This window comes from Falco naumanni, chromosome 14, assembly GCF_017639655.2.
Source record: "Falco naumanni isolate bFalNau1 chromosome 14, bFalNau1.pat, whole genome shotgun sequence".
In the NCBI taxonomy this organism is placed as follows: domain Eukaryota; kingdom Metazoa; phylum Chordata; class Aves; order Falconiformes; family Falconidae; genus Falco; species Falco naumanni.
The window spans coordinates 14,258,631-14,285,747 of NC_054067.1; the positions used below are offsets into that span (position 1 = coordinate 14,258,631).

Genomic DNA, 27,117 nt, shown 5'->3' on the forward strand with positions numbered 1-27,117 from the left:
CGCCCGCCCGTCCTGCCCGGAGGTGGCGGCGGCCGCCCCGCGCTGCGCTGTCGGCGGCTGGGCCCGGCGCCGCCATGGCCTCCGACAGCGACACCGAGGAGTTCTACGATGCGCCCGAGGACGTGCACCTGGCCGGCGCCTCCCCCGCGCCGTGAGTCCCGCGCGGCCGCCGCCCTGCCCTCCCCTCCCTCAGCGCGGCCCTGAGGGGAGGCGGCCGCCCCCGGCTGTTACAGCCGTTGGGGAGCTCCGGGGGGGCGGGAGGCGGGTCCACCCCGAGCCCGGCGTCCCCCCACCGCAAGACACGGGGCTCCGCGCCCGGGGAGCGGGGTGCTCGGCCGCGGGCAGGCGGGGCTGCGCTCGGCGGCGGGGCGGCGGGCGAGCCCCGCGGGCAGGGGGATGCGAGGAAACGGAGCAGTTCTGGACGTATTTTCCCAGGCTTGTGGGGCTGGCAGTGGCCATTACCGTGATGAGATCACATCTGCCTGCCTTGGGCGGGCAGCACGGAGGTTTTGGAAAAGAGGTGCAGAGGCGAAATCGGAACCGACAGATTTACTCCCTGAAATACGATAAAAGTAACAGATTTTCTGAGGGGAAAAAAAAAAAGAAGAGAGCAAGTTTCTTCAGCAACAGGCTAACTGTTGCTGCGTGTAAAAACTTCTGGTGTGCTCGGTCATTTGATTTTAATGGTGTTGCTTCGATGCTTCTTGTATTTAGCTAGCGTGTGGTTCTGTGCAGCGAAGTTGTAACAATTTTATCGTGTAGATTCCTAGTGCTGTTACCTCAGCGCTAACTCTGTCACCATATTGCTGATGCTAGCCAAATACGCTGCTGCTTTTAAAATTGTAAATATAACTTTCTGGTTGCGTGCTAAGCTGGTTATGGCTTGTATCAGTTCTGTTCCTCATGTAGCCTGGACCAAACCTCTCCATTGTTTGACCTTGTAGGATGAGGTTTCATGTAGCTTGTTCAAAGAGCAATAAGATATGGATTGTGGGATCCATTCATTTGAAGCTTTAATAATTGAGTAAGGGCTTGGTTTAATCTGTGTGTCAGTGGTCATTGGATGCCTAGAACAAAGGAAAGACTAGATCTTTTCTCCTCATGCACACATCCTGTATCAGAGCTTTTATGAACTTAGCCTTTTACATAGCCTGGTGAAAAGCATATCTTGGCATATGCTTCCACAAGATGTGGTAATGCAAATTAACAGCACTTGTGCTGAAATGAGGTTTTCCTCCAGCTGTTTACCTTGCCCAGGCACTAGTGATCATCAAACTGTTCTACCAGTTCCCATAACCCAGAGTAATTGACAACAGCTGAAAACTAGAAACAGCAAATACTATTAAAAAAACCACAACCTGGAACCTGGCAGGGTTGGGACAAGAGAGGGTGATGGTGTGGAATTTGTGTGGCGAGAAGCCACAGGCAGGAAGGGGGGACCAGGCCTTTTGGTAGAAATGAGCCATTAAATCTGGCCCAGCTGCACATCCTACCTTTTATTCGATACAGATAATGCCATATGTTCTGACCTTGCAGATTTCCACCACCTGTATCTAAGTAGAACTTGATAATATGAAGTCACTCACTAGAAATTAAAGTGGAAGATGCTTTTGATTTTTCTGTTGCTTTTCCATAACTCATAAAGATGCATCATTGACTCAAGTCAATAGAATTCTGTCAGCTTGAGTCAAGTAAGGAGGTGATCTCAGAGGGACTAGTTTGCAATACAGAGCCTGAATCTGTAATTCAGTCTGCCATCAATTCTGCACTAACAACATGGAGAGTGTTTTCTTTAAATAAGCTTTGAGATTTCTTAAGAGCTAATTTCACATTTACATTGGACACTTCTTGGAAGCAGGCTTGTAGATTGTAGTTTTGAGGCCCATGCATGTGTAGTGATGTTGAGTTGGGACCTATGGGAAAAAAAAATCAAAACCACCTTATGGGAGGAAGGGCAATTGAAAACAAATGCATGTTGCCCTCTGCAGTCTGAAGTGTTTCCTCATGCGTTCGGTGTTGTGATGATCAGCAGAAACACTTGGGAATCTTTTTTGGCAGCATATGCTATAGCCAGTTTTTAGCATGGCAGTTTAGATGTGTTTGCTCTCATTAAAAATGTGGGTTTTGTAGCTTCCTCCCGCCTGCCCTGGCTGGGGAAGTTTAATAATTGCTGATATAGAAATTCCAAAAGTGGTGACAACCGTGTACGTAAACATGCTGACTTCTTTGCTAGGCTTGTTTTATTGTCTCATGATGTGCAAGAATGGAATTTTTAAGTTCGATGTAAGCTCCCACTTCCCACTGTAAGTCAGTAAGTACTGATGCTTAAGCCCCTCTCAAGGAAACCACTATATCTGCATCCTCACGTACATATATAACTGGTGCTCTTTAGGAATTAATTAGCAAAAATTACAGAACTTGTTACAAAATGTTTCCTTCAGATGATAGTGCACAGAGATAGCTCTCCTGGGTTGATGGCTTCCCTAAGGTGAAGTGTGTTTAAACCAGATGTTTGGAGACTACTGTATCCCCTGTGTCCAGGCCTATATGCTTCACATCTGTAGATCTTGCCTTTTACGTGCAATTCTACATTTGACAGCATGTGTGGAGAGTGTCGATCGGTTAGATAACTAGGTCCCAAACAATAGCTATTTCTATGTGCTTTTCTAGTCCCTAGAAAAATGCTGTAGCTGCTGATGTGGACTGATCAGTGAAGGCATCTATCTGTTGTGTAGTCAGAGGAGTGGAGAGGGAGAAGTAGTGTGACAGAAGATGCCCTTATTTAACCTCTGTCAGTCTGCTTTCAAAAGACTATAGGCATGGAAGAGATTTAGAAAAAGACTCTGAAATTGAGGCATGAACTGCCCCATGAAGGAGGATGTCAGTTTTGAGGGAAGGAAAATACGAAGTGAAGCACGCTTGTTAGGATGCAGGCAGGTGACAGACCCTCTTATATTTTATTTATAAGAAAAGTGATCTACTCACTCTGAAATTAAGAACTGTCAAACCTAATAGTTTGAACATCATATGCCTACAGTAAGGGGCAAGTTTGTTCCTAGTGTACTCATACCCTAAAAATTGTTATGAGAAACCAAACAAAAGGCACTGGGTTCAAGAGATGATGTAGATAATGAGACATATGCTCTGGTACTTTGATTTAAATTCTTGAATTCTAACTTCAGTAGTCCTGTCTTTTTTTTTTTCTTTTTTTTTTTTTTTTGAAGTTGCTTTAATGCTTTTCCTGAGGAATCTGGTTTTCCTCTATGTAGGAAGCTAGATAATGTTAAATTGTGTCCTCTTGACATGTGGGACATGCTTACTACAACTTTTTTGTTCACGTGTATTTTAGCCAACATGCAGACCTGATCTTGGCAGCAAACAGATGGAGTGAAGTGTTAGTTACATTGCTGTAGTGACTTGCAGCACTGCAGACAAGTTTCTGCGTTCTGAGTTAGCCCAAGTTCCCACGCGCTTTTCAAGGGCAGCCCAAACAGTGCATTGCAGTAATGAATGTTTGTGGTTTTGAAGGTGTGGACTGCCACAGAGAGCTGCAGAGAGAGTAATTGTAGCTTCCAGGCCAGCTGTAGTTTAGAGGGAAGAAAACATTGTGTGCCTCTGCAGGCTGAAGGACAGCAGTAAATACAGTTACCGGGCTCATTGTTGAACCTGTATGTTCTGTACGGTGTACTGCTGCCCTGCATACAGGTTAAACCTCTTTCCATCCGCCTGTTAGCACACCTGCTTTGTAACAATGTACATCCTCCCAGGAAGCAGGCAGTGTGCTTCTGGGATTTGGCCAAGGCCAGGCCTTCATGTCAGGGTTTTTTTTCTGGGGTAGTTTTCTTTTTGAAGGTCTAAAAGGTTTTGGGTTTTTTTTCTGTCACAAGACTTAATGTGTTGAAAATGTGAAGCTTAGTTCAAATAGGTGCCAGGCTGGAGTTACCTGATAGTGGGAATGGCAGCTTCCTATCATCTGGTCAGTATGAGGATGCATTTGACAGCTGAATAAATAAAACCAAAAAGTTCTTCATGACTTTATTTGACTTTCAGATTTATCAGGCATCTTTTTATATTTATGCAGGTGAAATTGGGTTTTTCTTTGAATTTTGTTTAATCTTTGTAGATAACCTTGAGCCTCTCCTTTGTTAAACTGGTGTTACAGTGGTTTCACTTAAGAAAACTTAGGTTATAAATATTTTTTCTGACATGCAATCTACAAGATCTATTTGCATCAATTTTTAAATCCCACTGTTGACTAAAAAAATCGTACTAGACAATAATTTTTTTGCCTTATGTTTTCTGTGGAATATGCCAGTCTTTGTGTTCTGCCTGATAACCCTGTAAAGCTACAGACCTTTCAAAGCAAAAATCAGTATTTGATCATTGGATTGATCTTTACACAAATCTTTTCAGGCACTTTTTCCACTACATATACTACTTAAAAAATGCAAGCATTTCAGATACTGCATCCCTAAAACTAGTGGCCTTAAAGTAAAAGTGGGGAATTGAGAAAGCTGGTAACTTCAGGTGGTTGGAAGGGCAAGACCATTCCAGAGTAATGCTGAGCTACAAGAGATTTCAGTTATCAAACTCGCTCTGTGGCTGACTTTGTCTTTATAAATGTAATAGCACATAAGCAGCAACTGATCACAACTAAGGGAGCAGTGGTGCTTACAAACACATAGCTCAAACAATCTCAGGCAAACTACTAAACTCATTTGGCTATAGTATAAACTGACCTGAAAGTGATGTTAAGGCCAAATAGTTGTGGAAGCTTTGCAGTATTTTAAAAGCATGTAATTTCAATGATAAAGCTTCACCTTAATGTTTAAGATAGCTCAATATAGCTCACATAGATATCAGCACTGTTTTATTCTGTACCTGCTAGCTCTGTAACCTTTATCGCTTCAGCAGCTTTTCCCCAAGGTGAGTAAAGCAGGACAGTGGGAAATAACACCTGTTTTAGTCTGAGCGCAGATTTTCCTCAAAACTAATTAGCTAAAGAAGTCTTGAAAAGGGTAGCAGTGTCTTTTGAACCTCATATTTTGTGTTACCAGTGGAGGAATGATATGCCTGTACCAGAAGTGACATGCTAGTTGGTGGGAAGTGTCACAATAGAAACCAAAGTATCTATTTGCAGTTAAGGGATCTGCATTTTATTGAGGTTGTAAAGTCTAAGCAGTGCCTTGTACAATAGGACCCTGTGCTGAAGTCTAAGCATTAATGTTGTAATTATAAATATATTTTATTGTTAAAGTCATCTTGTGGATTTAATGATCAGACATGTGTTTCTGCCACTCTTTCTAAGGAAATCCAGGAGTTGATGGTGGAACTGAAAATGTTTCAGTAACCGGAAATTCAACACAGGCAGTGGCCTTTCCTGGCAGTATGTTTTGGGAGACAAAAGATGTGTTTGTTTTTTAGGTCAAAACACTGATTTTGCTTTTTTTTTTTTTTTTTATTTGCACATTGGGGTTATTGCCTTCTAGGAGGATTATGCCTCAAAACAGTGTTACAGATATTGTGTATCTTAAATGTCAATATCTGACAGAAGTATCTAGGTTTAAGTTGTTAAATTAGTTAGAAATTACATAGTCTTTATATACTAATCCACTGTAGTTTCTTGTTTACTTAACCCTGCTGTATAAATGTGACCTTTTCTTTTTGTGATTAAATGCTTTCAGACAGTAAAGAGAAAAACTGCAGTTCTTAAAAATTAATTAGAAATAGTTCTCTTTTTCAGAGGGTATTGTCTCTTGAAACCATCACTTTGGAGGCAGGAGGGGCAAGTTAGACAAGAGATCTCTGTATTGGTCTGTATTGCTTGATACAAGATGATACTCAAACCTGTCAAGTGTCACTGACCTTGGTGGCCAGCTTGGATGCTTGTACAATCCAGGTTGCAGATCATTTGGTAGTAAGCTTTCAAGGAAGTCATCTGTAACTTGGTCTCTACTTGTGACTGATAAACTAGTAGAATCGTGGAACAGCCCAGTTCAGAAGGAACTTAAAAACGTCATCTGGCCCAACCTTTCAACTTATTATTAGGAACTTACTTAATGAGTAAGATCTTGTAATCAGAGTAGACAGTGCAATTAAATATTTAAATATATTGTAGAGTTCGGAAAGTCTTGTGGAAAGTGTAAGTTCCGGATATATTAAGTTTTGACCGTTCACTGATTGAGTGGTGACCTGAAGAGAAGTAATTATTTGATACCATTCCCCTAAGATACCTTTTTCTTTCATGTAATTAGTGAAATGAGAGGTTGTGTGTGAGTGAATGCTAATGCAAGTTCACTGTTTCAGAGTATCTATTTTGGAAAATAGTGCAGAAGTAGTTCCATCCTGTTGTAATGTAAATACTTACACTGAGCATGATGATTAGGAACAAGACCTTACATCTGCTAGAGAGTCTGAAGGGCAGAGTGGCTATGTTAGTGTTGTCTCTTCGGGCATTTGATTTGCAGGCTACTAGAGCATTTGTAGTTCTGCTTTCTGAGAGTTTTGCTTTCTTTGATGTCCACTCTGTGCTCCCTGTACATGCTAATTTTAAATTCTCTGTAATGCACAATGCTGTCAAATGTGTACTTGGAATGGTATCAGTTTATTAGAAACCAGGACAGCGTGATAGAAATATGATTTTGAGAAGATTCTGCTGAGAAATTTTTCAAGGATTGTAGAAGCTGCGGGTCTCTGCACTGTAGACAGTTGGGCACTTAAGTCTATTTGAAGCCTTTTATGTAAAAGAGTGGTATGAGAAACATTCACTTTGTTGCTTGTCTAAAGTATCAAGTATACGTTCACTGTAAAGGAAAACAGTGTTATGGACTGTTTAATATGAAGCTTACTGTCAAAAGAGATGGTATTTTTTTCTTTGAGCTCTAAGTCTGTCTTCTCTTTCTAACAGATCACCGACGAGAGTTGGATCCCACGTATTAAAGGTGAGTTTCTTCTTAAAATGAATCAAATGCTTGTTGATGAACACAGAGTTGAGCATTTCTACCTAAAGTAGATGTACTACAGTAGCCCTAACGTTTACACAGACAGGAAATTACAGGCTTTCCCTTGTTGTAGGTAGCAATTGTGCTTAAGTCTCTTGAAGTTTCAACTTTACTTTTATTTAGGGTATGTTAACATATCTTGAAGCTAATTTTATTCTGAAATATGTATGTGCAGTTTAATTGAGCTGTACTTAATTACTGGACGACCCTCTTTCAAGTGATCTGTGAGTAATAAGCAAGTCTCTGCAGCACTTGGTTTTTCGTCTTGATTTATACAAAATAGTTGACTTTGCTCTCTTCTGTCTTCAAAATAAGAAAAATTTCAGTGTTTGTACTTCAAAAGCCTCCCCTCTAGGCTGTGTGAAGATAAAACACTATATTTAGCTTAATGAGACAGCGTTGCCACTTCCCACGCAGGTAATTGGTATGCTGCATCTGTGCATAGTGACAGTGGGGCTGAATCTGGCACATGTTAAATAGGTGAGGAGTTGGAACCTTGCACAAATAACACTCTTTTCCTGGTCTCAGAAGGGCCAAAGGTGATGCTATGCAATGCTTTTACGTAGAGGAAAGAAGGCTTGACATTTTGTCTGCAAAGTGTTGGGAAGTTGTAGTGAAAATAGTGTTTCTGATTTGTCAGCAGTACTCTGCTCTCAATCAGTCATCTTTTTGCTGTGATACCATATCTTAAGGCACCTCTTACAGAACAGAGCCTTATCCCCTATTTTGTGTTCTGTTTAATGTCCTTTTAACGATTAAGTATTACATGTGTAAGTCTTTCAAGAAATATAGGGGTTTTTTTATCTTTTTAAGTATCTTTCTAACTCCCTTGTTCAAGGTCTTCCTAAGTCACTTGTTCAAAGCTAAGTTTCTGAGGGTGGAAAAAAGTTGTTTCTCTGCTTGGTACCATATCATTTCAGTGAATGTGTGACTAATGGTATAGTTTGTCTTGGAACGGGTAAGAAATATTTCCCAAGTCCAAAGTTTAACAGGTGTGTGAGTTTAATGTCAACAAAATTATAAATTAATATAATGAGCTTCTGTAGACACTGATTACACTTAAGTATTTAAGTCGTCATGCCTTTGAAGATAGATTTTAGTGATAAGGCAAAGTAGAACTTGCATTTAGCTTAGAAACACTTTGTGGAAGGAGGGTGAGGGAGTGGAGAGGGCGGAAGAATTTTTCTGTAATTGGAGCTGTCTCTGCATGATATGCCATTTCTTGGGGTCAGAACTCTCAAAGATGGATGTCTACAAGAGTTGTGTGGTTTTTTTCACACATAATATATTAGTATGCTATGAAGATTCTGTTTGACTAGCTGTCTAAGGAAAAGTCTAAGGAGAAATGCCTTAGATAATCCGTACCAGACTGTCGGTCTAAATCTTGTCAAGGTCCAAAAAATATGGGGAGGTCTTTTAAAATACCCGTTTAATAGGTATCTTGTGCATATCCAAAGCTGTATAAGTGGAATTAAATTAATAGCCTAACAAAAAGAGTTTATAATGGTAACAGCCTTTGGGGGATTTAATGTTGTGGGTAGGCACTTGAGCCCTGCTGACTGCAATGGAATAGAGTTGCGTATCTGTAGACAGAAAGGAGGAGTAGAACAGCAGTTCTGTATCTCAGCTCAAGGAATCAGTTGATAAATGTTTTTTTTTTCCTTCATGTTTTAAGCCAGGCAACTAAATTCTTCAAGTCATTTGTGAGAATTTTTTCCTCTTTTGTGAGACAAATACAGGCTTTTATCTGCAGCTTAGGTTACCAAATAGACTGTGCCAGGAAGGTCGGAGTGGAACAAGTTGCATGGAGATGATGTGCAGTCTCCATCCTTGGATATAGTCAGAACCTGACTGGACACATCTCTGAACAACCTGCTGTAGTTTGCTCTGCTTTGAGAACTACAGAATCTTCAAAGGTCCCTTCCAATGTCAAGGTTTTTATCAAATTCGCCTTCAGATATTCCTGACGTATATGCTTACAGGCAATGTGATCTTGTGCCCTTTCAGTACTTAAAGGGGGCTTGTAAGAAAGATGGGGACAAACTTTTTAGTAAGGCCTGTTGTGATAGGACCAAAGGGTAATGGTTTTAAACTAAAAGAGAGTAGATTTAGACAAGAGATAAAGAAGAAATTTTTTATGAGTTTGTCCAGAGAGGTGGTAGATGCCACATCCCTGGAAACATTTGAGGTCGGGCTGGATGGGGCTCTGAGCAACCTGATCTTTTTGAAAATGTCCCTGCTTATTGTTGGGGGACGGACTAGATGATCTTTAAAGGTCCCTTCCAACCCAAACCATTCTACATTTCTAATGATTCATGTACAATGGAAGATGCATGAAGAAGTTCCCACTAGACCATGTTAGCTGAGGTTAAAACAAGTTTCTGGTTAAAGCAATACCCTTCTATGGTATAAACTACTTGCTTTTCTGAACCTAAGTTTTTCCAGGAATTGATGGATGCGTTCACTCACAAATAGAATATTTTCAATTCTGTTTTAAGAGTTTCTATAGAATAGCCGTACTTAACATGCCCAAAGTGTGATCTAATTCTACTATTCCTAAGGCTGCCTATCTTAAGTATGATTTATTTAATTATTTTTTTAAAAAAAAGTAAATACGACTGAAAACTATTACGAAGAATTACTATGTTATTTTGGTGCATGAGGCCACCTTTAGTGAATTGCTTTTATTAAGTCTTTGGTAGGATATGTCAAAGTGATGCTGTTTGCACATCTCAAAACTATACTTCAAGCTGACTTTGCATCAGTAGTATAATATCCTGGTATTTGATTATAAATACCTAAAGAATAAATTGTATACCCAGCTTTGAATATTCATGCAGCCTTTCATCCAAATGTTCTGAAAATGTTTTTGATTTTTGCTTAAATCCAGTCATTTCATTGTTCTGCTGCAGTTTATTTAGGTTTTGGAAGGATCTGCATGAAGATAGCAAAAATAGACAATGTGCACTAGGAAAAATTGTAGAATGGAAGATTCCGTGTCAGATCCTCAAAAGCATATTTGTGGCCTTTTGATAGAACTGTCTGATTCAACCCGGAAATTTCTAAGGAAGCTTCTATTATGTGGTGATAATATGATTCTTGCACCCTTTCCTACAACCTGATAAAGAAAAAAATACAGGTTTTCTTTGCTGCAGGTTATTAAACATGTATGCTTCTCTAAACTTCATGCTACCTTCAGTTTTATTTTAGTTGAGGTTGAAACCACTTAAAAATAACTGCCTTTTTTGCTTATTGGTATACAGGTTTTCTGTGTATGATAGGTGGTGTGAAATGCTTGTTTGTACTGTGAATTGGTGTTTAAACATCTGTCTGGCAGCAATAACGTGAAAATGTAGCGGAATGCTTGTTCTTTATGCTATTTAATTTGTTGTAGCTATATTTTTGTTAGATCATCTTACTGAAGAACTTACTACCATCATACCTTTTTTTTCCATAGGATATGGATAGCAAATTACACAAAGCTGGAAATGAAACCTTTGTACAAGAAATGAAACAAGATGATTCAAAAGAGGTTAGTTAAATACAGCTTTGTGCTTCCAGCATCACACTGGAAATATTAAATAATTTAATGATCAGCCTTTATCCTGAAACTAAATAGGTTAGAAATTGTCATTAATCTTAGTAAGAATGTTCATCTGAAGGGTAAAAATCAAACCAAGCGTTCTAAAAACACATTTAGAATTCACCAGTGTTTAATTATTTGTGTAACTTACAGGATCATATTTAGCAGTGCATGAGGCGTCTGAAGAGAAGACAGCTTTTGTTTGCTTTCTCTTAAAGTATATTAAAGAGGAATGGGAATTAGTCACTTTGTTATATCTTTAGTTTTCATCTTTAGGAAATAGCTGTTTCTGCATGTAGGTTCTGGTCTTCAGAATTTTTTAAAAGAACGTATTTTGTATTTAAAACAACTCTTCAATGGAAGAGTTCTTGTAGACATTGTACGGACTGACTGGTAAATGTACCCTTGAAATGCCTGCTATTTTTAACAATAGAATGGTTTGGTTTTGTTTCTTAAGATTATTGACAGTATTATAGAAGAAAGCCAGAAGGCCCAACAACTAGATGATGATTCTTTAGCTTCTAGAGGAGAAGAACTGACTGTTCCAACTTCAGATGCAAATGTTTGGATTTCTGGAGCGGGTATTGTTAGTAGTATTCCAGAAGTATTAGCTGCTAAAATATCATTACAAGAAGATGCTAGAGAACCGGTATATCAGAGTGTGTGTAAGGACACTGAATTGGAGTCTGGGAAGCTTTTGTTTACTCCTAAGCAACAGGAAACTCATAAACTAACAAAAGAAACAAATGCAACTGACCATAAAATGGGTGAAACTGAAGCCCAAGAAGAAACATCAAAAACTGAGGACATAACAGACAAGAAAGAGGCAAATACTTTAGAACAGGTAGCTTCAGATTTATCTACCAAAGACCTTTCTACAACAGAAGAAATGCCTCCAGCAAAACCGCCAAGGCAGCTTACTGTGGAACCTGATATAGTTGCTAGCACAAAGAAGCCTGTCCCAGCACGGCCACCACCTCCAACAAATGTTCCTCCTCCAAGACCACCACCACCTGCAAGGCCAGCTCCACCACCCCGGAAGAAGAAGAGCGAACTGGATTTTGAAGTGCAAAAGCCTGGTTTAGAAGGCAAGTATGCTATTTTAGATAGGTTTAGTTATCTGCATGGTTACTATTTTTGTGGTTTGAGTGAAGAGTCATTCGGTCTTGTGATTTTAGTTCATCTGTAAACAAGCAAAAATGTTTTTCCACAATCTTAACTTCTTACAGTGGAGAAATACCCTTTTGCATTACAAGTGTTCCTAATTCATAGACTTTCTTGTAAACTAACACTTCCTACCAAAATAGCTACTTTTGTAGCAAGAAGTTGCCTTATCAATGCAGAAACTAAAAAAAAGTTACACGCTTTAAATAAAATGTGTGCAATCTGTATTTGCATAGAAATAAAAGTCAAGATGTAGACTGAGAGCTCATGAAAATGAGTAGTCTTGGGTTACTAGGGAAATGACTAAAAAAACCCAAACTGTTAATAAAGCTTAAGAGGACTAGGGGTGAAATCATGCCTGTGCCTCCAACTATATATTAAATACATAATTGATAAGGCAGATTGGTGACAGTTGATGTTTAAAAAAAATCAGACTTGTCAGAAAGGATGTTCAGGACTGGCACTGTGATGTTAGGATTCTTAACAATCTGTAGCCTATCTATGGCAAGTGTGACGTTCTTTCTAATATGAATCTCTCTTCAGTTTCTCGAGAGAACTTCTCAGCTGGTGGTCTTTTAACTCCAAGTACAGTGACAGAAGGTGTGCCCAAAGATTCTCAGCCTTCTTTGGATTTGGCAAGCGCAACTAGTGGAGATAAAATAGTCACTGCACAGGTATTGGGAAACTGTTCAATAACCTTAACATTTTCTGTTACTTTAATGTCACAGTGGAGATAATGTATTCTATACCTGCAAAATTTCAGGAAAATGGGAAAGCAGCTGATGGCCAAACAACAAATGAAGTACTTGGACCACAAAGACCCAGGTCTAACTCTGGAAGAGAACTCACAGATGAGGTATTAATGAATGTGATCTGTACATAGCACCTTCTTCTGGTTGCTTTTCCAGTCTATTGAATGAATTAGAGTAGTCACATGTCACTCCTTGTACTCTAAACCACTACCTGCTGCGACCAGGGATGCAAATAGCAGTGATGGTGTGGTGGCTTTCTCCACCTGAGCACTTTGTGGTCCCCGAGTCATATGTGGTATGAGTGTTTGAAAGTGTGAGCTGTAAGCGATCTAGAATGCTATGAGTTTGTGTTTGTAGCTATGCAGACACATTACAAGATTTCATGTGAGGAAACACCAGCAAACTTGGCGTTTTGTCATGCATCTGAAGGGGAAGGAGTCAGCAACAGGAGAATGATTTTTCCTCATATTAAATATTTTCTTCATTTAGTAACTGTGCTTAATCCTGATGATGTTACTGGACTGCTGCCAGTTTTCATTTGTCTTTATCTTTTTTAACCATTGCTGAACGGATGTATGTGTTCATGAGATGCTCCAAAAAAAACCCCGTTTCCTTTGTGTAGTACTAGTTAGGTGTAAATGCTTTTTCTCTGTAAGTAAAGGTTGTCTTTGAATAAACCTGAAGAACAGCTGTTAGAATATCTGAAAGGGGAAGACTTTGATGTCTTAATTACATAATATGTTTGATGTTAGCATGGATGGTGTCAGGCAGTGGCTGATGTCTGTGTAGCTGCATTTCTGATTTATGAAATTTAAGCTTGTGATGATGCGTAATTGTTCATTTATGTACAGTGGTTGATAATGTTTGCACTAACACACTAAAGGCAATTTTAACATAAACTTAGTCTTTGTAAAATAAATATAGTAAGCTACAGAATTTCCCATTAAGATAAATAATCTGTAAGATCAGATGATTTCTGTTTTGCTCTAGGTTTTGGAGTCTAATCAAGTCATCTTGATTTCACATCTTACTTTTTCCATAGGAAATTCTAGCAAGTGTAATGATAAAAAACCTTGATACAGGTGAAGAAATACCCCTGAGTTTGGCAGAAGAAAAGTTGCCAACAGGCATTAATCCCCTGACTTTGCATATCATGAGGAGAACTAAAGAATATGTCAGGTATGAATGATGATAGCTTTCAGCCTTTTATCATACTGTTGCTCTTGTAGTTTTGCATATGTGGAGGCTGCTCTTATGCAAGTAAAGAGAGTCCCAGTCCATCTGTCTCTGACTAATTTGAGTGGTAATTCCCAGTTGTCTATGAACAAGACTGTTTAGTCAACTTAAAATAATTAAATAAAAGTTGATGGTATTGCTGGAAATTTACAGGCAATTATGTCTGAAAATCCAGCTGAACTGCAGTTAGCACTTGAGGCACTAAGTGTCATTTCTATGCTGAATTAAACACAGTTTATGTGCAAGCACTGTATGGTGTTCATGCTGCCACCTCCTGTAGCTTTTTCAGGGTTTGATTTAGTAGACTTTGGTCCTTTGAATATTTGTCATCATCAGTATAGCTGACTACTTTGAGGTTTTCCTCTTCTCAACAGAGCTTTAGGTCCTTCTAACATGTAAAACTGAGTATGTAAACTTTGATAGAAAAATACAGTATCTTAGTGATCAGGAAATCGTGTCAGTCTAGATTTTTTTTTTTAAAGGCCTAGGTTTATATGAATTTATACATCAAACAATTTTTAGGTTTTTTGCATTGCTGTATTAGCACTGAGAAGCTCACTTCTGTAGAACTATACTCTTCTGCGTGCAAACTTCTGTTTCAAAATTAACTACTACTAATTTGATCTATGGAAAGCAAAGTATGAGAACAAGGTGGCATGTTACCAGTTCTAGTAATGTAATATATTTTGTCTGGTCTTAGCTTTCACAGTGTCACAGTAAACTTAGGTTTGAAATTTGTGGAAGGGAGTAATGTATCTTTGGCATTTGGACAGTGTATACAGTGTTAGTATCAAGGTGCCTAAGAATTGAAAGATCTGTTTTATTACCTGATTAACATCACATCCATGGTTTTCCACTGTGTTGCATGAAGGAATAAAGATGGATCCTAAAAGGCAGATCCTACTTTAATGATTTTTCAGTCAATTTAGATTCATTATGGTTTCATATTAAACAATCACTTCTCTATTTCCTAGTAATGATGCAGCACAGTCTGATGATGAAGACAAAATGCAGACACAGCAAACGGATTCTGATGGAGGGAGGTTAAAACAAAAAACGTAAGATACTGTTTCACGTCCCTACAAAGAAAAGACAGATTTTGGTTTTCTAAGCTGAAGCTCCCCTTCTGACTTCTGAACAAGTATCTTTTAAGTACAAGCAACACCTGAATTTAGATAAGCCCATTGCTCTGCAGTTGAACTGAAGATTACACAACTGCTGGCAAATTAAATGCTTATTTTAAGAAGCTGTAATGGAAAGAGATAATAGTGTATTTCAAATCAAAACTTTTGATTCATAATAGTGAAAAATGAGACTTTGCCAGTGTTGTGTGTTGAAAAACTGCCCTTGCTTTTTAAGGACCCAGCTGAAAAAGTTCCTTGGCAAATCTGTAAAGCGAGCAAAGCACCTTGCTGAAGAATATGGTGAACGCGCTGTAAATAAAGTTAAGAGTGTTCGGGATGAAGGTAGGTGACACTGATTTTTTCATTTTATACATACATATATAGTTTTAATAGGATAGTCTGTTTATCCTTGGGCTTCTAGGAATCAAAGCTGGCTGAGGGACATATACTGCTGTATTCTGCCACTGTACAGTTGATGATGTGGCTTTTTAGAGTTAAAGGTTGAAGTTTGGTAAGCATTTTAAGACTAGCAGGTTACAAGGATGAATTCTTGTAAAATAGTAGTTGGGAGACTTTTTCAGCTAAGCCAGTTGAATACTATAGGTTTTGTTGTGCTGTTAGAAAGCTGTCTGGATATCAAAATATAAACTTATTTGGGAATTTATTCCAGAAAAGGTAGAAATTTAATAAAATCAGATTGTTTTCTGACAACAAGTGCCTCTGGTAGAATTCTCATATAGCTTGATCTCCTGTTAGAAGATTTCCCGACTGCAACTAAATTCTCCCCTTCCTGTTTCATCAGTGTTTCCTTCGGACAGACTTCTAGTACTGCAGTAAGCCAGTCTACCCACAGCCTGAGATAAGCACCATAGAACTGCTGCACTTTACTAGAACAGCTGCAGTTTAGCATCTTACGTTGCCACTGGCCGTTTGCCCCAGCTCTTTTGCAATTCTGAGGCTTCGTGGACAAATCACTGGACCATTTCAGTGTATTCAGTCTGAGGAAACCAATACAACAATTTTCAGTACACATTAAACTGACATAAGTCATTAGTGCAGGATCTGCTAAAGACCCAATAGAAAGAAAGGGACAGAACAAAAATGGATAGCAGTTCTTATTCTGAGTGTACAGTGTTTGGATTCACTGCAACCTAAAATTAGTAGAGATGTGTTTTTAGAACTTAATGCAACAGTTCTCTTCTTTTGCTTTAAGATCTTAAAATTGCCTATAAAAACTTGCTAATTCAAGACTAGTCTGCTACCAAAAAGTACTGGCAAATGCTTACTAATAAATAAAATGTGTGCTGCTATATGTACAGCTGAATTTGTGTTCCTCTTAGTTTTCCATACAGATCAAGATGATCCGTCTTCCAGTGATGATGAAGGGATGCCATATACAAGACCAGTTAAGTTCAAAGCAGCACATGGCTTCAAGGGACCTTACGATTTTGAGCAAATTAAAGTTGTTCAGGATCTCAGTGGAGAGCATATGGTAGGTCTCAAATTTAATCTGTGGTTTTGCTGAACCTGTTCAGCCTGCAATCCAACTTTTTGTTTTCATCTACTTGGTGATATTCAAAAATGACTGTCAGGTTTATTCTTTTTGAAGAGCAGTTTCATTCTGAAAATAATATTCTGGGAAGAAATTAAAATTTAACAGTTCTTCAGGGGTAAAAAAGTCTGTAGGTACTCAAGCTTCAGGGATTATCCAGAGCTTTTCCTTGAAGAGTTTTGGTATCGAGTGGTACTTGGTTTCTTGGTTCCTGCAGTTACAAATTTATACTGAAATAGGCTATGTTTCGCTACGAGAACTGAGCACAGAGTAGCAAGCAAATAAACTAGTCTGCCTATTAGAGGCATGAACACAAGTATTGAACAGAAATGCTAGATAGGTTTTGGAGGCAAAAATGGGAGATATTAATAAGGTATATGAATCAGAATGATAAGGAGGGGAGAGACTGGAATTACGGTATTTGCAGAGGTGCCTGTGAAGAGTGAGGCAGAAAAACTACCTATTCATCACTGTTGGAAGTGTGCATGCTGCCCTTCAGAGTCTGAAATACGTTCTAGTATTCCTGTCTTTCCAGTTCCTACTGCAGACAGCAACTGTCTGACAATTGAAATGGGGTACCCCATCTTCAAGTGTTAGGCTAAGGATAATGACCTACAGCAATCAGTTTGGTGACTGGAGATTGCTAGCTTGTCATCCACAACTAAAGTTTCCAGTCCTACCGGTAATCTATCTGTGGTAGTTTCCATCATGCCGGCATTTGACTTCTTTAAACCTAGAAAATCCCCAAAAGCATCCTAAAAGGTTGGTGGATTCAAATGCCTAATGGCTGTTTGTTAAATAACAGGAAGAAGTGGAACATTGCTAGTGTGGTACTGTTGGTTTTTATTGACTGCTGACTCTTCAGACTTTGCAATGGAGAAAACTCTTGTCTCCACAGACTTTGTAAAATCCCCATGCCAAATCTGGATTTAACAAATCTTTGTAGTACTAGTTTTGGTTGCTGGAATTGATGTTACCAACCAGAATTTTTACTTAAAAAGAAAGAAAATAAAGATGTTAGCACAGCTTGCGCGAACTTCAAGTGCAGCTACGAATACTTGCCAGCTGTACAAATCAAATAGCAGGTTATAAGTCCGTGAACGCTGGCTGGCTGACTGTTACTAACTGTGCCAGTTTCACGTAGGATGCTGTGGTAGTGCTGAGCTCCCTTAACTCCTCTAGTCCTACAGTAATGTGCCCTGTGGGCTGTTTCTTTCAAACTGTTTTTGCAAGAATGTTCCACAATCCACCAGTCTCGACAATTACTTTTCACTGTTTGATCTACACTTTATTGTACTTGTGGTATCTTGTGTATGTACTAAATCTTGTCAGTTGACATTATAGAAAGGCTTTTTGGTATTGAAAAAAGCACTTTATGTAACTTCAACAATGATGTTTTTGTTTTGACAGGGTGCAGTTTGGACAATGAAATTTTCACACTGTGGTCGTTTACTTGCATCTGCAGGACAGGACAACGTAGTAAGGATATGGGTTTTAAAGAATGCTTTTGACTATTTCAATAACATGCGAATGAAGTACAACACAGAAGGTATCTTTCTATGCGTTGCTGGGGCTCTAAAACACTAGAAATTCTAGTTATTTGGGAACTTGAAGTTGACCATGGTGCTTCTGCCTGTTTTCTAGGCCGTGTCTCTCCCTCCCCATCTCAAGAGAGTCTGAATTCTTCAAAGTCTGATACCGATGCAGGGGTACGTACACTAGATACTGGGGGGGGGGGGAAGAGGTGGGGGGCTTATATTGTTCTGTAATGCCATATCTTTGTTGTTGCTCTATCCAGGCACACATTAAAGAGTTCTTGGCTTGTGTCTTTGAGGCATAGACAAACTGTCTTATCAATAGACATCTTCAGTCAAATACTGATATCCCATGCCTACAGGGTACAAGCAGGAAAGTACATCACTAAACTTAATGTATTACAAAATATGCATAGCTTTGCTGGGGCCTTCTGCCAGAGTAAATTTCTGAGCGAAATGCTAAAGGGGAACAAAAATCTACATTGTTGAATTTCCTGTCTTAGAGGTTTTGCCTCAGAGCATTACTTATGGTCAACATCTGACTTGATGCCTTTTCTGAGGAAGGCCAAACTGAACAGTGATTAGTCAGAAGCATAATAAAACCTGATGTATTTAAATTTTTCACATCTGTGTAGAATAAAATGGAACATGACTGACGAGAAGTATTAAGACACTCTTACTTGTAGAGTGTTCAGATACTTTAGTAAACTTGCCATTAAAGTTAATGTAGTTAAGGTTAGGGTTTTTTCTGGGTTTGGTTTCCAGTAGTGTAAGAAACAGATGACAAAAATCAGGGTTTAAGCAAAGATTTTGGCAGTAGCGTTATTTAATGTGCACTGTTTTGGGAGGGAGGAGATGAGGGGAGGGCAAGAATCTTTTTTTTTAACCGTAGTTAAGTGAATAAACTTGCTTAGTCACGCATACTAGGAATGTTGTTTTGACTGTATTTTTACTGAAGAGGTTTTGTATAGGTACTTCTAGAGTGGTGGTTTTATTATTATTGTTACTTTGTGCCTGTTTATTCTGAAAGAGTCTCTTATTAGGAAGTTGTTATTCTTGATGCGCGCTAGAAACATGGAAACTAACTCACAGTTTATGTTCTAAATTGGAATACAGTTTTCAAGGTTGATATACTTTGTTCCAAAAACTTATCTTTAGACATTTGCTTAAAATGCTGTCAAGCTTATCCCATTGAATAAAAGTTATGTGGATGGAAAATGTAGAGCTTTGCAATTTTAGAATTTCAAGATGATATTTTATAGCCCATTGTACTTTAAATTTACTTTGGTGGTTTATTGTAGAGTCATAAGAGTTACTCTTCAAATTGTTATTGGCCCTGTACTTTTTCTAAGCAGTAATTGCTTGGTTATTCATTTTTCCAGCTAACATTTTGTGATGTTTCTATACATTTCTCTGATAGATTTGCAGTGGAGTTGATGAAGACCCAGATGATAAAAATGCCCCATTTCGTCAAAGACCATTTTGCAAATACAAAGGGCATACAGCAGATCTTCTTGATCTTTCCTGGTCTAAAGTAAGCACCTTAATACAGACAGTTCTCTTGTTTTCATTGTTTTCTTTTGTCAATTGCCATTGGAACCATACAACTAAACAATATGAAACAATCACTGGAGTTAAGAGAAAATGTTTGTAGAGAGCTTACTCCAGCTGAGATAGTTGGGATAAAATGAACAAATCTCCTGGGCTTGTGTCTTCAAACTTGTCTTTAAAAAATTAAGCTAGTAACAATTACAATTGTGTATTCAGTAGTGAAGTTAAATTGTTTAGAGTTGGAGGAATTTCCTTTGAGCTGTGTGATTTCTGATTTATGGTGTTACCACTCCTGTCTTTAGTATGCTTCACTGGTGTGTTTTTTGGGGTTTTTGGCAAAGTGCACAGATTCTAAAGTTGCTGAATATATACCTGTATCTTAAAATTAGAGAATTACCTGACAATTACCTTATGCTTAACTTTGAAAATTTTTCACATAAAGCTTATTCAGTTAATTCTCTTCATTGGAATACAGTTATAGTTTTAAGAACACAGTCTGGCTGAAGGATCTTAGGCAGGAGAGACTGTCACTCCTTCTCTGAAGCCTGTTGTGCTGTGTCTTCTCTGAATGCTTTAACTACTTTCCAAGTATTCATTTCCATTGACATTCTTCCAGAAATTTTTCTCTGTCTGAACATCAGTGTACTGGTCTTAAGGAAAGCACCGATCAGTAATGATAATTTGGATAAAACATTTTATCTGAAAGGATAAAATTAGGAATTTCATGTCAACAAAGAAATTGGTAAGGCTTTACCAATCAGATTGCTTTTGTATTTTCTGTTACTTTTCTGTCTGTTAATAACCATGGAACTCTCTTGTTTCACAGAATTACTTCTTGCTTTCTTCTTCTATGGACAAAACTGTCAGATTATGGCACATATCAAGAAGAGAATGTCTTTGCTGTTTCCAGCATATAGACTTTGTCACTGCTATAGCATTCCATCCAAGGGTAAGTGTAATCGCCTTCTTTCTTCTAGAGAGGCAGAATTTGATATTACAAGAGTTCTTCCCCCTTTATTTTCAAGTAAATAATAATTGTTGAATAATAGAGCGTGTGTGCTTTAAAGATACCGCTACTGGATAATATTCTGGAACTGAAGTGTTTGTCTTCACTAAACTTTACTTGCAGTGTCCATTTGGTTTAACTGTTTGTAGGCATGATGTGGAAAGTGCGTTGTCTATTGGCTATAACATCATAGCTGGTATAGTTTTGAGTAACTTTGGAAATTCTGACTTTTCACAATGAGGGATATTGTAGTTAAATATTAGGGTGGGGGGAAGCAATAATGGAGTTAATCAGATTGTCCAGAGACCACGGAATCCTTGAGGATGTTTAAAGCTTAACAGGATATAACCCTTTACAGTCTGATCAAACTGTTGAGGCTATCCTTGCTATGAGCAAGGGAGGTGGACCAAAAACCTCCAAAGATCCTTTCCCAACCTATCTTATTTTATGATTTTAAAAAAACCCCACACAGTCCTGTAATGAAGCTTCCTAATACAAAATTCAAGTAGAGGAAAAGCATTTTTCAGTGTTCTGTGAACATACACAACTGGTAGGTGTATGAGGAACTCTGAAAGGAGCTTTCAACTGCTGACAAGGTTAATGTTTTTCTAACTTGAGAGAGTAAAAAGTAAGTGTGGTAAGTGAACAATTTTCTCACTTGAGATATACACACTACAAGTGTGTTATCTTGTCAAAAATCTGTAAGAAATTGAACTCTTATTTACCAGTAATTTTAACATTGTCTTTTCAGCTGCTTTAAAGGTTATAATCAACTCACCTGAGAGTTCTTACTTGGAAGATTCTGGAGAGATGCTGTTTGGAAGTCGGGCGGGAAGGTTTTAAGGAAATTAGGGCATACTCATAGCACAAGTGGAGATTAATGTAGTGTGTCCTCTCAGGATGACAGGTACTTCTTAAGTGGTTCATTGGATGGGAAACTCCGACTCTGGAACATTCCTGACAAAAAAGTGGCATTATGGAATGAAGTAGATGGGCAGACAAAATTGATTACAGCTGCCAACTTCTGTCAGAATGGCAAATACGCAGTCATAGGTACATATGATGGAAGGTGCATCTTCTATGACACAGAGGTAAAAACTTCTTAAGACTGGGTATTTTTTCATGTTAAATAACAGATTTAAGAGTCATGCTTATTTAAATATCAAGAAACTAACCTATTTGAACTTGAAGCAAATTAAATTTTCTGCGCAATTATTTCAAATCAGGATGTGTTTTAATATCTTCTCAGCACTTGAAGTACCATACACAAATACACGTGCGTTCTACCAGAGGCCGAAATAGAGTTGGAAGAAAAATCACTGGCATTGAACCCTTGCCTGGAGAAAATAAGGTACTGTCTGTCAGTGCAACTTTGGCCCAGTAGTGGAGTCTGATATTCATATCTAACGCTTATTAAATTTGTGCTGTCTTGTTTGTAGTCACTGACCTAAATCACAAGTCTTTTAACACTACTAAAATGGACGCTAGTCTTTGCTGATTTAGTCTAATACAATACTAAATAGTAGTGAACCAGAAATATTTTTGTAAATGGCATTACGCTCTCTTGAATGTAAAGGTGAGAAAATGCTTACAGATGGCTTTTGGCGAAAAAATTCTTCGGCATAACTAACCCTTCTCAAATTTAATGTTTGTTTGGAAATGTATTTCGTACAGAAGCTGTTACCCAAACCAGTGTACTCCATTCTTCAGGATCAGTCCTTTTATTTAGCTTCAGTCTTCAACAGCTGTTATCACCTATATTGTATTTTTATCAATGACACAGAAATTACTTAATTCCAAAGATGTGCAGAAGATTCAGAAATCAATAGTGCCTTTGGGTTTGCATCAGTCGTAGTGCCTTTGCCTGTTAGATGATGTAATAAAACACAGCTCAGCATGAACTCTTTTGAAAACAAATAAGAAGTTCTGTAATCTGATGGTGATGGTGTTCCAAGAGTTGTCACAACTTTGTTGCATAAATTACTTGACTGCTATTCTGCTATACCCTTTTCTTAGTGTCATCTTGAGACTTACTGCTAACCTACAGTGTTCTCCACTTCTAAGATACCGTAAAAGGTCTAATCAGCTGAATGCCCCTATGCGTTTTGACAACCCTTTCATAGACTTCTCGGTTCCTTTTAAGTACATTTAAGCTTCTCATCTGGAAAACATGAAAAGGAAGCAAACTCATATCAACCAAGAAAAGCCTGGTTTGTTTATATAGCAGATAGTAGCCTCTGATCTGTGCTTCATGATGGATAGGTCATGACTGCAGAAATTTACTTAACTCGAAAGTTCTGCTATATTATTGTGGAATGTGCTCCAGAATAGCCTTTGCAAATTGATGACTGTTCTCAGGGCCCACATTTTACTTCAGTAAAGAGCAGTTGTTCTGGTTCAGATCAGCTGGGATGATCCTGACAGTGAAGTTGTGATCTGTCCGTTGACAGAAGAGAGAAAAATATTATTGTCCTGAATCCTGTTCTGCTTCTTTGGGCCTATTCTTTGTCTAGGTAACTTTTTTTTTTTTTTTTTTAATCAAAAGAACTGGAATTCTGGCTGTTTGAATGAAGTCTGTTGCTCCTTCTTGGGCGTGCAAATGGTTTCCACTCCTAAATTTTATTTATTTCTTTTCTAGATACTAGTGACATCAAATGATTCCAGAATCAGATTGTATGACCTAAGAGATCTGTCTTTATCTATGAAATACAAAGGTTATGTCAACAGCAGCAGCCAAATCAAAGCCAGCTTTAGGTAAGACAGTATTACAACAATAGAGTTGTTGGATTTGGGAAATGCTGTGGCTGAAGTATATGAAGTTTTAAGTAATGTTTACTTTGTTATGAAACTGATCCTCTGAAATGTCACTTGGCTCAGAACATAGAGGTAACAAAAGGCTCTGATCAAGAATGACAGCTGCCTATGAGCAGGGAGCTTCTGTGAATGAGTGAATCCTTCAACAGTCCATTACTGTTGCTGTAAACAGAGGAACTGTGCTAGAACTGGTGGGGCTGGGACACTGCATCTTTTCTATCCTCCATGATAAATAGGTTTTATTTCCTTAATTTTGTCAGGTATTGTTGCAGGTGGGTTGGTCACCCAACTGTTGCCCAAGCCTGTCGGTCGTTGCCTGTGTATCATCACTGTCAGGAAACAGCCTGCAAATCTGAGTTGGGATTCTCTTTTTCTCTGTGCTGGCCTAAGATGCTTTTCTGAGTTTGAGTGTATTATTGTGACTATCATGGCAATACTGGGTTTTAAGGTAGTAAAAGAGAGGGGTTAAAAGGGGGAACAGAACAAAAACTCCTCTCCCTTCAGTCTTGCAGGAGCTCAAGGGGAAAAACGCTTGGGTATCTGTTTAACTTGGATGTTTGAGCAGGGGAGGATGGCAGTGCTTAAAGAATAATGCTAAGTTTAAACTCGACTGTCAGCTGTTGACCTTTGAAAGCATCTTTAAGGCTGACCCAGTATTTCACAGAATGACTGAGGTGAAAAGGGACCTCTGGAGGTCATCTTGTCCAACCCCCCTGCTGAAGATTAATTTCCCAAGTTAAGTCATCCCTACTTACAGGGCTGGAGCATAGTTGGTGATAGAGTTTAGGTATGTGGTATGCTCATGCAGTAGGTAAATTAAAAGTAAATACTTGAGATGGATTTGCAGGTACTGTTTTTCTCTGTCAGTGTGCATTATACAGTCATCTGGTTGCAATCTTGTTGAATGCCTTTCATCTTCTACCTGTGTAGATTATTTTTTTTTGCCCATGACTGTATTGTAAGTAATTCCTGTTACACAGTCTCAGATGTTTACACAAGTTTCATTTTCTTGTTGCTGAGTATAGATGTTAGACTAACTCTCTTCTGTGTCGGAAGCTGCAGGAGAACAGCTGCTGTGTGCTATTAGTGAGAACTATTTCTTTTGTCCCGAGGGAGAGCATCAAGAAACCTGCACGCACATTCATTTGAGGCCTAATTGTATTTTTGAGCTGCAGTCACTAAAGGATTAGTGTGAATTGTGAATTTGGCCTGATTGCGGTTGTAAAGCTGCAGGTCGTCTGGAGAGCTACTGTAATGGTTGCTTCAACAGCTAAGAAAAATGTTTTTCTTTTTTTAACTTTTTAGCCATGACTTTACCTACATTGTAAGTGGTTCAGAAGATAAATATGTTTATATTTGGAGTACATACCATGACTTGAGTAAGTTTACATCTGTAAGAAGAGACCGTAATGACTTCTGGGAAGGCATTAAAGGTAAAAATCGGCTTTTGATCTTTGTTTTATCAAAGTGTATGTGATTTAAAATATTAAATACTTTTATCTTTTAGTTTTTATTTGCTCAGCAGTGCTATTAATCTATTTGAACAAATTCTTAACATAGCAAGATGCCCTGTAACTGGTGCGTTTTCAGTAAGTGGACTGTCAGAAACCTTGTCCAGAGGAAACTCTACAGATGCGTGATTGGGATGGGAAGAGACAGTAGCTAAAAAGCTTGTCCAGAGATTCTGTATGAGATTCTGAATGAATGTAAGGTTTTGCTGGCAGAACTTGATTGTATAAGTGTAGAAATTAAAATAATTGTAATCCTTAGATCCCTTACAGATAAATGACTTTGAAAATAAGTGCAAGTTCTTTTTTTTTCTTTATGGCAGTATTTCAGAAAAAAACCCCAAACCCAACTCTCTTATCTCCTACACACACACAGAGCTTTTGGGAAGTGTGGGGCCGTGTTTATATCAAACATGTTTTGGAGCTCCTGCCAGTTAGTTTTAGGCACTTACAGGAACTTCTGAGATCCATGAGTTTATAAAACAATGACAGTTGCTCCTTGAATGATGAGCTTACCTGGTGCCAGCAGCACTAAGATTCTTGGGTATTTACTAAAATTTATGCCTGCTATTCTTGTAAAATTAACAATTCCTTGAAATAAGGTAATCAAAATTGGATTGTCTTTCTGAAGCGCACAATGCAGTGGTTACATCTGCGATTTTTGCTCCCAATCCTGGTTTGATGGTGTCACTGGAAACTTCTGAAAAGCAAGAAACTGAAAGTAAGGGAGAAGATTCTGAAACATCAGATACCATACCCTCTGGTAGGTGTTTGAGATGAGCTCCACTTGATACCATGGTATGAAGAGAAAAAGATTATTAAGAATTGCAGTGTAGGACGGGGGGTTCTTGAGAAAAAAAAGTCCTTGCAGTGGCATTGATATGTATTCCTACCTTATCAGTTGAACATTTTGGCAGCTGTTGCATTTTTAAAATCTGAGAATGTGAAGTGAGGGGCATAGCTGTTGTCCTGTGTACTTTAGAATTAGTCTTTTTACACCTGACGTGTAAAAAGGTAGAGCTGTACCAACATATAATGAAAAAAACTCCCTTTCCTAGAAATGCAGATGTTTCCTGTTCTCTAACCAATACATCAAGAAAGTGATAGAGGAAGAAGGGTGTCACAGTGATAGCTTGTCTTTTAATGAGAGCTTGATTTTTATGTTTTCGTTAGTGAACTAACAGTTTATTCTCTTTCCTTATTAAGGAGCTTTGAAGACAGATCACACAGAAGTGCTTTTATCAGCTGACTTTACTGGAGCAATCAAAGTCTTCATTAACAAAAAGAAATATGTATCTTAGTTGGTTTGCAACTGACAGCATAAAGCTATGGTACTGTGGGATTAAAATTCTATAAATAATGTGGGCAAAAGCAAAGTATCTAATATAATAATGTTACAGGCTGATTTATTTTTAAATCTTTATTTTAAGGCTACTTAAGTATTGGATCTTTGGAAAGCAGTGTCTGCCTATTAACACCTGGGCTTGTAGAATAGAAAGGAATGTGTAAGAATAATCCTGCCAAACATTAGACTCTAAACTTTCTATGAACAGTTGTTTAGCAACGTAATTGTGAACCTGCACAGGTTTCTGCACGAAAACGTATTCACACATGTGTGTGCCTTGTGGTTACATGCACTAATTTGAACATGTATCAAAAGGATTTTAGTGCTGCATGTGGCCACTAGATGTCAGGAATGGGGATGGGAAGGGAAGGTTGGGAGGTACGGCTGAAAAAATACTGAATGATCGTCTGATCTTTGCACAAAATTCCATTTGAGAAAGGTCTTGAATTTGTAGTAGCTATTGTTCAGAATTTTAAGTTATGCAAGTTTTTGATGGGTCAGCAACCATGTGTAAATGTTTTTATAAATTTCTCAACTTCAGGACGTGAAAATTTTTGTTGTCTTTTAATTGTTGTGGACTTTAGATTCCTTTCATATATATAATTTTTTGCACACTGGAGCACAATACTTGTGTAAAGAAGTCTCTCATTCCTTGTTCACGGGCACCAGGATATATTCACTTTCCAGACAAAATTAAGCTGCGTTAGAAAGTTCTTATATTTTACAACTATGTAAAATAAACTGTTTACATTTTTTAAGCATTGTAGCTTAAAGTTTTAAGTTCTTCTCGTTTGTTTAGTGCCACTGAATTTTGAAAGTCTTTGTAAATATTCATATAAAATACCTATGAAGTAACATTCTGGGTATCATAACCCATGAAATGTTATTGATGGTAAAGTGTTTCAGAGAGCAGATGTATCATTAAACTTGGTCACACACCTGGAAA

General features: G+C 38.2%; 1 protein-coding gene across 1 annotated transcript; it reads left to right on the forward strand.

Moving 5' to 3' along the window:
- On the forward strand, positions 1 to 27,117 carry WDR44 (WD repeat domain 44). The gene is made up of 20 exons (XM_040614352.1): positions 1 to 151; positions 6,908 to 6,941; positions 10,459 to 10,533; positions 11,042 to 11,672; positions 12,292 to 12,422; positions 12,512 to 12,604; positions 13,543 to 13,679; positions 14,711 to 14,794; positions 15,096 to 15,202; positions 16,201 to 16,352; positions 17,823 to 17,961; positions 18,057 to 18,121; positions 19,368 to 19,481; positions 20,325 to 20,447; positions 21,404 to 21,595; positions 21,754 to 21,855; positions 23,143 to 23,258; positions 24,624 to 24,751; positions 25,458 to 25,589; positions 26,033 to 27,117. Exons 1-20 carry the CDS (start codon positions 75 to 77, stop codon positions 26,125 to 26,127), a joined length of 2,727 nt encoding a protein of 908 aa, XP_040470286.1. The 5' UTR covers positions 1 to 74; the 3' UTR covers positions 26,128 to 27,117.

Excerpts from the sequence above, each read along its gene's own strand:
- WDR44 (XM_040614352.1), top strand. The coding sequence starts at position 75 with ATGGCCTCCGACAGCGACACCGAGGAGTTCTACGATGCGCCCGAGGAC. Across the intron at positions 19,482-20,324 it reads TTGATCTTTCCTGGTCTAAA|AATTACTTCTTGCTTTCTTC; the intron begins GTAAGCACCTTA and ends CTTGTTTCACAG. Across the intron at positions 24,752-25,457 it reads CTTCTGGGAAGGCATTAAAG|CGCACAATGCAGTGGTTACA; the intron begins GTAAAAATCGGC and ends GTCTTTCTGAAG.